Here is an 11,414-nt window from a genome sequence, read left to right as displayed (position 1 = left end):
TAACTGTGGCACCACAAAGCTTAAGAAATGTAAATCCTGGCATTTGACCCAATGTGAATTTCTCAAATAAATGATATTTCACAGCCTGGTGGTTTCCTCCCTGCTGAGATGATCATTTATGGGGGCTCAGTCAGAGTTGGACTTTGACGGTATTTTTGGTCAGTGGAAGACAAATTGAAAATTTTCTTTTTTTTTTTTTTCTGGCTCTGAAGCACCATGTTTTGTATGTAACTTCAGAAAAAATAAATGTGATGGCAGGGATAAGTTTGTTTGTTTGTTTGTTTTTAACTCTTTCCTCCTTTCCATAGTCTCTTGAAATACAGCCCGTCTTCCTTGTTCCTTGCAAAGATCAAGTGATTTTGAAGACATGCTCCTGTTCAGCCACAAGTTACAGGAGTCAAAATCAATGGCCTCTCCTAGGCTTCCTCCAGGCTTCAGACCTACAAAGAGCACAGAGAACCAGCCCTTTTCAAAGTCACCACCACTCAGATACAAAAGTACTTTTTCCTTTGAAGTTAAACACTTGTGGGAGAGAAGAAACCACCAACACCCCAAGCCCTTCATCACCACTGCTGCAGCTCAACCAGTCTGGACCAAGGCAGCAGGCTGCTGCAAGCAGAAGATGTTTTCTCTGCTTCATTCGAAAAAGCATCCGGGCTGGTGGGTGTTAGTAAAGGAAATATCAGACACGTGAAACAATTTCTGCTGCTGATGAAGAGAGCAGGCTGTGCCAGGAGAAGCAGTCATTGCCCAAGCCTCTAGAGCACTGCCATTAGCTTCATCTCTTTCCACTTTTATGATAGGGGAAAACAAACCCCTTGTGCTGCAAAACACACAAAGTCAGTTATATCACATGGCAAAATGTCTTTAAAACTCTCTTCCTAAACAGCCAAGAACCTCTCATATATATTAAATCAAAAGTCCAGACTCCTGGCTGCTGTCAATTAACATGCCTGTACCAGATGGCTTCAGTGGAGACAGAGAGATTTACAGCAGGTGTAGATCTAGAGAGAAATGCTGTAGTTGTGACTCAGAAAAGATTTGGAGTGGGATCTTGGGACTTTCTGGGTGCTCCCCCCCAACCATCACAAGCCTCATATCACACGGCCCTGCTGTTAAACACATCATGCCCCGTCTGAACATATTTTCCATATTTCAGTTGTTACTGCATATGTAGTACAGAACCTGGAGCAGGGGTTCTTCTTTTCTGTTACAGTAAGATGTGATATTATGACAGGCAGTATTCCACATGTCTTCCTCTTACAGCCTTAAACCCCATCGTGTTGCCAACATGGAGGTTAGCTGAAGTCCATTAGTTGATAACTCAGGAACTAAAAGACATCAATAACAGGCATGTGTTAGTGAAAAAAAACACCAGAGAAAAACATTTCAAGTTCTTCAGTAATGTTGTTTCCATTTCAGTCTGCTTTGGGAAAGTGGCTGCACTGCCTGCCTCGAGTCCAGCAGCCCAACAAAACTCCTGCTTAAGCCTCTCCTCTTGGCCTTGCATATGCTCATATGGGCAGTTGCATGTGATTGTCACTGTTTACAAAGTGATTATTATGGCACAGACAAGAAAAAGAGTAAGTCAGAACTGCAACAAATACCCACGGCAATATGCAGTGTATGTAAAATGCCGGATGTGTTTGTGAATGGCCAACGTCCAACGGGGTGTTACAGGCTGCACTCGGTGGGCTCTGTGTGTGCAAGCCCTGAAACCACCTGCTGCAGAGGGACTCTGTGGAGACTACATTTTCTAACGTATCATGACAGAATATTATCACTCAGAATTGATACATGGCTACTCATCAGTGAAATTCAGCTCCCAACAAGGCATCGTTTTTGTGTTGGTCAATGACACAATGACCATCACTCTATATTAAATATATATATATATATATTTCTGATGGGGAGTTATTTCAAACAAACTGCCTAAGTCTAAATATGAACAGCAAACAAAGTTATACACACAGTCAATAAACAAGAAGGAAACAATGGTGATTATCTTAACAAAAGCTGAAGTAATAAATAAGCTATAACTTTCCTACTTGTAACAGAAGAGCTCTGTTCCTCTTTGGGAGTGTTGAATCCAATCTGAGCTGCGTTAATACAGGAATGAGTCTTTCAACAAAAATTTACATCACTGTTTTGAAAAGGAATTGCAAAATAGTTTCCCATGGGAAACTGATTTCCCCCCCCCTCTTAATTTCAATGAAGATGTGTTTCTATTTCTTGAAAAAAATGCTTGAGGTTTTGGAGAGGAGGTGAATTAGGAATAATGTATTCATTCACTGTGAAACACTTTTCCTAGCCAATACAGTGAGATAACAAGATAAAACAAGCAAACAAACGTGCACATCATCACTAACATGCAGAGAAAGATAAATTCACCTCATAAGGTTTTCTTCTCAGTAGCCAATTGTTATGTTGGATAGAGATATCCTTTTCCTCTTCTGATCCTATAAAGCCTCAGCTGCCAAAAGCTGAGTGTAAAAGAGTGTATGGACTAGAAATAAAGAATTAGCAACCAATTCCCTTCCTCCCTACCAGTGCTGTATCTGTATCCCAGAAAATGCTCAGGAGTGCTCAGTTATTGGAGATGCCATCCTTCATGTGTGCTGTAACAAGGGCTGCTCAGCACAGTAACAGCCTTCTTAAAAATGCATTTTGAACAATTGCACTGTGTGTGTCTGTACTACCATGGTGTATTATTTTTGTTCCATATATCTTTCTTGTTCCTCTCCTGTTGTATTTCGCAGCTCTGCACTGTAAATGTCTTTTTCACCAGAGAGGCCCTTGCATTTTCCCAGGAAGATATACTGATCCCTGAGGTGTGGCTGATGCATCGCTGTGTTTAGCTTATGAAGTAGCTTGGGGTCCACTGGGATACGGGGTGCTTTGTATATGTCACTTGTGATTCAGTAAAACTTGCTTTCATCTGAACCTACTGTATCAATCAGAGAAGCAACATAATTAATTATGACTGGGCTGCATGAAAGTTGCACACATCAGAAGCTAGAGTCCTGGAGTTGCTCGTGCTGATGGTAAGCATGAAGTTGAGCAAGATTAATAGTGACACTGCCATGAACTGTGCCTGACTTCTGTCTTCTCCTGCCATCCATCATCATCACCACATGTTGGGTGGGAAGGGGAAGAGGTTCACAAAGGAAGGGTCAGAGCGGTGAAGAACTTTTATACATCTCTATTCTCTTCTCTTCAGAAAGTGCCTTAAATTTTGTTTCAGCTGTTAGGCAGTGGTTGCAGTACTCCAACACAGAAATGACAGAAACAGCCCCCTCCCCTCAGAAAAGAGAGGTTAATTTGTCAAGCCATGTAAAGCATTTTAATTACAATTTGTATAACATGTATAAATAAATATTACATTCTTTCAGTCTACAATGCATACTAGGCTTATCTTGTTAAAACGTCCATCTATGTTACTGTGTGGCAGGCTTGATTTTGTCCAAGAAAAAAACAACAAACAAACAACAACAACAAAAAACCAACAAACTACTGAGTTTAGTAATTAAAAAAAAATCCATGAATAAAGACAGGACTATGCAAGTGCTTCTGGCTAACAGTCAAGAAATAATACTGCTTTCCAAAAGGTTGGATAGTTGGATATACCATCTTCCTTCGAGTTACAGAAGGTTTTGGTTTGTCAGTGGTTTCCTCATTGTATAGATTTTGATCTGCATCTTCCATTGGTCTAAACTGGCACTGAGTCAATGGGGTTCAGCCAGTTTACACAATGAATGTATGGCTCTATTTTGCATTTGCTTTAGATTCATTACTGGTTTTGTATTATGATTTTTTATTTTTAATACAAAACAACAGCTGTACAATCTAGTCTAAATTTTTCCGTCTTAGCTGGTCTAATGTCAATAAAATAACATAAAATAAAATAAAAATTGCTGTTATTTCTTGATCTTCCTTCAGTAATATTTTCTCCCCTCCCAACAGTCTGTCCTGAGGCCAGCTCTCCCAGTACAAGGAAATGCAAGTCTGAGGACAATCAGTGTCCTAAAGTCCATTCCTCTAGCTTCAGAGTTTGGTGAGAGCTGGTGACATTGGAATAAACAGAGATTATAGAATGAAATCATGAATTCATGGACTCAGAAAAAAAAAAAATCCAGACTGTACATATTTGACCTGCATGGTGTCCATTCCAGGTACACTTAAAATACACCAGGGAGCACTCCCATTGGTTATTATTTCAATGTACTAACATAAACAAGCACCTTCTTCCCTTGGTGAAACGTGGGAACTTTGGTTGTGGAGATTTAAAACAAACAATGAAACAAACAATCCAAACCTGAAAGTAAAATGAACACTCCTTCCAAACAGAACATATTTTTAGCTAGGGTGAAACAACTGAGGCTTTTGCTTTCAGAAGAGACACCACATAGAGATTATTAGTCAGTATGTATCCTCTGAATTCTTTAAATGACAGCAGATTACTTACAGCTAACTTAGAAATAAAATATTTTTGGTCCACTGTGAACTTACTGGGTTGAATTTTTTCCTGTTTTTAAAATATTTAGAAGAATATTATGAAAGGGAAAATTATTCTGTTTCAACTTATAAGACAATCAGATAAGTAAAACTAAAACTACCTGGTAATTTCTTTCTCCTTCATATTCAATACCAAAGACACATCTTCACTTCAAATGAAGGAATAGAAAGAACCAGCCTGAATATCAGTCTAAAAAGTCTCCTTACAGGTCATATGTCCAAAATTGGGATGTTCTATTAGTAATATAAACAAGTCATTGTTTGTCTCTTGCTTATTCTTTTCATGGTCTTATATTCTCTTTCTCTCTCTCTCTCTCTTTTTTTTTTTTCCTGAATAGTTTTGGTACTTTGAAACCTTAGTATCATTATCGTTTCTATGACCCATAAAATACATTTTCACAACCTCACCTTGTCCAGTTCATTATATTGATCATACCATTTCCTTGTTCCTTTCTGCTATTTATATTCCACTTCTTAAATCCGCGAATAGCAGAATAACTGTTGGAAAAACAAAACAAAGTGAAAAACCTAAATGAAAAAAAACTAACCGTGGACAGTTTGGCAAATTTCTTTCCCTGATTACAAAAACTGCCTCATCATTTCTCCTGGTGACTCCTTCCCCTTTCCCTCTTCTCTCCCAATATATATTGTAGAACTGAAGGCATCAAGGTGTGGTTAAACCCCCTAAAAAACAGCAAGGAGCTACACTTTGTCTTTGAACTTCTCCATGTAATTTCTTATCTCTTTGGAGTCCCCCAGGTCCATATCCTGGCACACCCATTTAATGTCATCATCATTGCTACTTAGGATTGAATTGACAGTAGGACAACCATCGTCGGGTGGGATGGTAGTGAATGTTGTGAATTTTACCCGCTTCCGTTTAGATGTTGGCGAATGTAAAGGTTCGGATTTCTGGTCCTTTACAAGCTTGCCCCCTGAGTCAGCACGCCTGTGAACCTGGCTCTGAATGTTCTTCTGAGCACTGCCGTTGAGGAGCTGGTTGCTCTCCTCGCAACCCGTCCCTCGGTCAATAATGGTTGTGTGCTCATCCTGCTGAGGTGATGCATCTGCTGTGTTCTCTAGCAGTTCTGCTTCATTTCCCAGCCAGACCCAGTCATGGGAATGGGTCATGGTGGCCTGTCCTTCCACCAGAACCTGCTTGTGACGGTATTTAAGTGCAAATGTTGCACAGTTTATTAGGAAGACTAGAATTGCCAGGCAGAAGACACCTAGCAGAGCATACATCCCGATCTCCAAATCGCTAAGGCCTCTGGGTGTCTGCACCAGATCATTTTCCTCCATGCCTTCACTGCCTTTTGGGAGGTCTACTTGAGCAGGGAAGTTGGTGAAGTCTATGGGGATGTTCTGCAGCTGGCTATCATCTGAGAGTTTGCCACCATCCAGCCTGTTGTTTTTCATCACTTTATTTTTTATTACAGATTTTGCAGTGGTGCTGACTTTCCTGATGGCGCTTTCCTCTCGCTCTGCTGAAGAGCTACCATAATATCGTCCATCCTGGCCATACCGCTCCTGATCTGACACTTTGTGCCGCCGGTCGCTAGCATGGTTTTCAATCTCATCAGCATCATAATCTCCACCTGGGTCAGAGTCTGCATCATTCTGGCCGAACTTGACTTTGACGTTGCCGTTTCCCACAGCCAGGATACTTTTCCTCTTGGACTTTTGGCAGGCTTCAGAAATCATCATGTCCACCTTGATTAATGTGCCCTGACCTTCACCTTCTGCTGCTACAACTGGCCATTTCAAGGCAGCGTTCTGGTGGATTGAGACAACAGCTTCATCTAATGACACGGCAGAAAGAGAGAAGTCCTTAGGGTCATAAATGTCCAGCGGAGTAACAGAGCTGTCACTGAACTGAATCCAGGTGCTTACCACAGCCTCCTGAAAGAAGAGGGGTATGGTTAAAGACAGGATCTTAAACAGAACAGCTAAAGCCACTGCAGCTTATTGATCGCTCAGCTCTGAACAGCAGCTGGAGGAAATGGGAGACAATGTCTCTGGGCTGCATTTAAAGCAAACCAAGCTTCAGCTGATGGGGCAGAACATTGGTCACATTTTTCACTAACATTCCACTGCTACCCTTCCTGCAAGTATTTCGCAAAAGAACATATGAAATAATTGATATGAGATGTCCGCAATACCAAAGTATTCATTAGCAAGCTACAATTTACACGATTATAAAGAAAGCAAGCCATTCCAGTCATACAAAACCTGGAAAAGACAAAACAGAAAAATTACTAGAGGCACTTGACAGAACACTTATTTTCCTCATGTTGCCCATGCTCAGGTGTCACAGGGAGCTGTCAAATTAAACAATGCATAAAAATCAGCAAGGATAAAGAGCTACCAGACTATTTTGGAAATGATTAGAGCAAAAGATTCGCCTGAAAGAAAAAGACTCATGGAACAATTGCTATTTTGCAGGAGAAAGGTTTGTTTTAAATAAAACACACTTTATCCTTGAAATAATTGAAAACTCCACTGCATTTCTGTTTCAAGGAGAGGAGGATGGGGATTCTGGTATGATCTCTATGATAACAGCACAAATGGCTTGGATTTAATTGGACTATCTTTGTTCTCTGCAGGTAGCACTGTTAGAAATCATCATTAGAAGCACATACAAAGCTAGAGGTCAGCTCTTTGCCATTTGAATTCCATCCAGATGATATAGATATTTACTTCTCCACGTCTCAGTAGCTTTCTTTGCAGGAGATTTCTTTATTTTTTCATTTGCTCTATGTCTTGCCTGTTTAGCTAGAAGACATGCAGGCAGATTGCCGGAGTGCAACTTCACACAGAAAAGTTCTTTTCTTTACCAGACTTAAACCACAGACGGCCCTAATAACTTTACACTTGGGTACATCAGAACAACTGGGCTGAAAATCACCATCGGGGAAAGACATTGCCACCCTGTTAACGTCCAGTCATAATACAAATTTACAACCCAATATGGTTTCCAATTGGTTGCAATTTGTTATGCTATGGTTATAAACAAAAGGAATCGCTACCCTTCTAGTTAAATTTAAAGCTTTTCAGTGAAAACAGCAAGGGGCATTTAGCTGTGCAGTAGGCTGGACTATACTGAATATTTGATTTCCAAAGTGCTATCAGCAAGTTCCTGAGGGACTGGTAGAAGGAAAATAAGTTGTGGCACAACAGGGAAGAAGGCAAAGTTCTTGGTGATTCAAAGAGCTGAAATAGAGCCAGAGTAGCTCAGGAGCTGGAAAGGGTGAAATGCATAAGAAAATTAAAACAGCTGATCTTCCATTAGAGAAACAACTGAGAAATGGCTGAACAGACTGAAGCACAGAGCTACAAGGCACAGCTGAAATTTACATCATAAAAATCTACAGCAGACCAAATCCATCCATGGGAAAATAAAGGATTTTTTTTTTTCTTATGGATATGTGTAGAGATAAAAAGATTTATCTCCTCTAGTAATTCAAATCCCTATTGCTTTTCTTCTCCCTAGAGATAGAGGGCAGCCTCATGTACTATCAGAGAGGTAACTAAGATACGTTTATTTTTCGTCAGCCTATGGAAGTCAAAAACATCAGCATCATTACAACTATACATCACAATAGGATTGGCATTGCCTATCAGTTGTACCCTTTTTTTTGGAGAGCAGAATGAGGAAACGAATGAAGAGTTTTATATGGTTAGTATCAGAAACTATAAGGCCTGTGCCTCCTCCCTGCTCAGCTGTGGACTTTCATCATATCCTGTCTCTAAATAGGGATTATTCGCATTGCTAAATCCTTTGTGTATTCCTTTACAGCCAAATAGCATACCTAGTGTTGCATAGCCCCACGTTTGGTTATGCCCTTGCTGTGCAAGTAGGTTTTATTGGTTCTACTGGTGGTAGAAGAGCAGCTCTGTGGGATCTGAAGTCTCTGTCCACACTGGGGAGGAAGATGTACAAGAAGCCATATAATCTTCTTTGCTGTTCTCTTCAAGTTATCAACATCCCTGGTTGGTTTTCCTGTCTTGACTCCTTTCTGGTTTGCCAGTCTTCAGGTACCTTTCAGGTTAAGAGGTAGCCAGCATGGAAAATTTTGTCCAAATTGCTATAATTTGACAAATTTGCAATCAACTTTAAAACAACTTTTATTTTGTCCACTTCCATTCCTCCATTAACCTGCACACTTGGTTTTATGAAGCAGAGGTAGAGAAGAATGAAATGGCAGTTAGCTGAGATTTGCAGACACACATGTGATTTACTATAGATAATGGGTGTACAATAGCCTAGCCTTTATTTTCAGCCAGCACTGAGTTATTTTTTATTTCCAAGAGACCAATTTTGGTTAGGAAGAACCAATTTCTTCCCAACACAACACAACATACCACAGCACAGCACAACACAACACAAGACAACACTGTCATGCTTATGCTATGTTAATTAAAAGGGGAGGGGGAAGGAGGGAGAGGGACAGAATCTCAAATCCTGCCAAAATACATTGCATCAGCTCAAATATTCCACTTGGCAAAAGATAGCTCCTCTCATTCACATCGTTAAAGGCAAGCTGAAGACAGGGGAAGGAAGTAAATTTCCCAAATGATTATAAATTCTGAAAAGCTAAAAAGAAAAAAAAAAAAAAGAAAGAAAAAAGAAATGATTTAGTACCGTGTCCTTCAAAGAGCTGTTTCTGCAAATCCTACGTACCACGTCAATAAATCCCCTCCGAATCTCTGACAGGGTCCTACAATTACCATCAGCAGATGAAGATGGATTGGTGCCTTCTTACCTGCTAAGCTGCTGCCCCCAGTCTGATGCCCTCAACAATGAAATGACAAATGCTTGTGTTCATTAATTATTAAGCATAAACAAATAGTTTGAGGGATTCTCTCTCCTTTCTTTCCTCTACTTTTCCTCTCTCTTTCACTTATGCACACACATGAATACTCAATTGCACTCTATGAACAAATGAACCACAACCACACATTAGTGTCAGTGTCTCTTAGAGAACAGGTTGATTTATATGGTGACTGTGATGACGTGAAGTGAGTCAGATACTGTACATTAGATCACATTAATGACAGAACAATCCAATCTGGAAGAGGTGAAGAAACTGTTCTCCACAACCACTGTCGATTACCAAATACCATGATTTCCCTAAGCACATTAAAAAACCCTTTTATCAGGATACATTTTCTCTAGTGCTTTTGCTGTTTACCTTCTCAATTCCAGTTATAGCTACAGACCATATAAGCAAGTTTGCCAGTTTTTTGTGATCCACTGCACCTTCAACACCTTTTCTGGCCCTGAATTACATTGCTGTTTATCAGTCCAAAGATACCACTTGATAAATCTTCTTGGATAAGCTTGCATTTTGCTTTCTATTAGTATTGTTATCTTTTATTATCCACGTTATATTTAGGTGGATTAAACTATGGGGAAATTTCTAGGATAAATAAGTAACATGACACTAATGGAAATCAGCAATCCCTGAGGAGCTGTGTTCTTCCTGATCTGGAATGCTTCAAACTCCCCTGTACGAGCTGACCACAAACACCACTGTTTGCTGGCTGTGTCTGTTCCACCTAGTAAAAACAACCAGGCTCACATTCCAAAAGGCAACCTGAATGTGGGAAGCAGAGCTGGTTTGGAAGCTCAGCACAAAGCATATTAGTCAGAAATCTAATGAGTCCTGCAGTGCCGGGACTTGCACAGGTTGCCTATGAAAATCTGGGAGCCATAGTGATGATTATTTTGCCCTCTAAAGCCTTATAAAACACTTGAAAGACTGCTTATCTTACTATGTTCCACTGAGCCCATCTGTGGCATCACAGTCAGCATCACTAGAAACCTTTCACTATGAAAGATTGTGATTACAGAGTGTCCTTCAATACTTGCTCAAAAAAAGCTGGGATCAGCTTGATACCAGGGCATGATACCTTGTATACTTCAAGCAAAAACTGGGTGAATAAAATGTGTAGGACTGATTGCATTTGAGAGAATTCTACTGCTTAGAAATATGCATGAGAGGACTGATCAGTATGTTTCATTTCATTTCATGCCCAGAATTAAGAACCCTTTTAATGGTCTTTATTCACCAAAGCACAAATAAAAGTAGTTGTGAATAAGCCCTAAATTGCTGGGGTCAGCTGCAGCAGTCTTGGAGAGAGGCAGGACACCAAAGGAAAGAAAGGGAGAGCAGAATGGCTCTGTAGAAAACATTCCTCCCTAAAATAAAGGAAAAGGAACACTGTTCTCAGCTGCCTCTATTACACCAGCTCTGATTGTTTTATCTGCGGACTTGAATGCTGAAATGGGTTTCCCAGGCTATTTTATCACATGAAATATCAAAGAATTACATGTGCATTTATTTTTAAGCCTGTGGCTTGTGCAGTAAAAATTGGACTTGATCGTTATGATGTGGAAATGAAAGGCAGCCAACACTCAGATCTTAATTCAAAAAATGCATTCCCCTACTGTGTATTTCTTTCTCTCCTTTTTGTCCAATCTGCTAATGTGACAGTCCTTTCCAGTGGGAATTTGCTTGTATTTGCAAGGGAAGAATTCAGATTCTTATCTAACTACACATCCTTTCTCTTTCCCATGCTGCTTATTTCCTTTGTCATACTCATGTGCCATTACATTGCTCTGTTTAAAGAAGATAGAAATCCAATTTAAGAGTAATTTATATTACTAGAATGGGGTAATGAAACCATACCATAAAAGTACTCTCAATATCCATTATTTAACTGTGAGATGTCAGTGAACTCCCTGTTTGTGTGAAGGACATAAGCTAAACCAGGATAGTATTGTGTCAATCCAAGGGGCAGGAAGTTGTAAGTAACTCCAGCTTGTCGTCCTCATTCAGGTGGTGCTGAGCATCCTTGCCCCCTGTCAGAAGACAGCTGACATTTCAGAGGAC

At 40.1% G+C, this 11,414-nt stretch overlaps 1 protein-coding gene across 13 annotated transcripts in view; it reads right to left on the bottom strand.

Moving 5' to 3' along the window:
- Positions 1 to 3,320: 3,320 nt before the first annotated feature.
- TMEM132C (transmembrane protein 132C) overlaps positions 3,321 to 11,414 on the bottom strand; it is a 211,321-nt gene continuing 203,227 nt past the window's right edge. For 11 of the 13 annotated variants that reach the window (XM_066979274.1, XM_066979271.1, XM_066979273.1 and 8 more), the window contains one exon: positions 3,321 to 6,417. In XM_066979274.1, coding sequence (XP_066835375.1) covers positions 5,218 to 6,417 — 1,200 coding nt within the window. In that variant the 3' untranslated portion in view covers positions 3,321 to 5,217. The remainder of the gene's footprint in view (positions 6,418 to 11,414) is intronic. The other 2 variants (XR_010825611.1, XM_066979272.1) reach the window with 2 other exon arrangements.

Source organism: Anser cygnoides, chromosome 17 (genome assembly GCF_040182565.1).
Source record: "Anser cygnoides isolate HZ-2024a breed goose chromosome 17, Taihu_goose_T2T_genome, whole genome shotgun sequence".
Classification (NCBI taxonomy): domain Eukaryota; kingdom Metazoa; phylum Chordata; class Aves; order Anseriformes; family Anatidae; genus Anser; species Anser cygnoides.
This window is presented reverse-complemented; position numbering and strand designations above follow the sequence as displayed.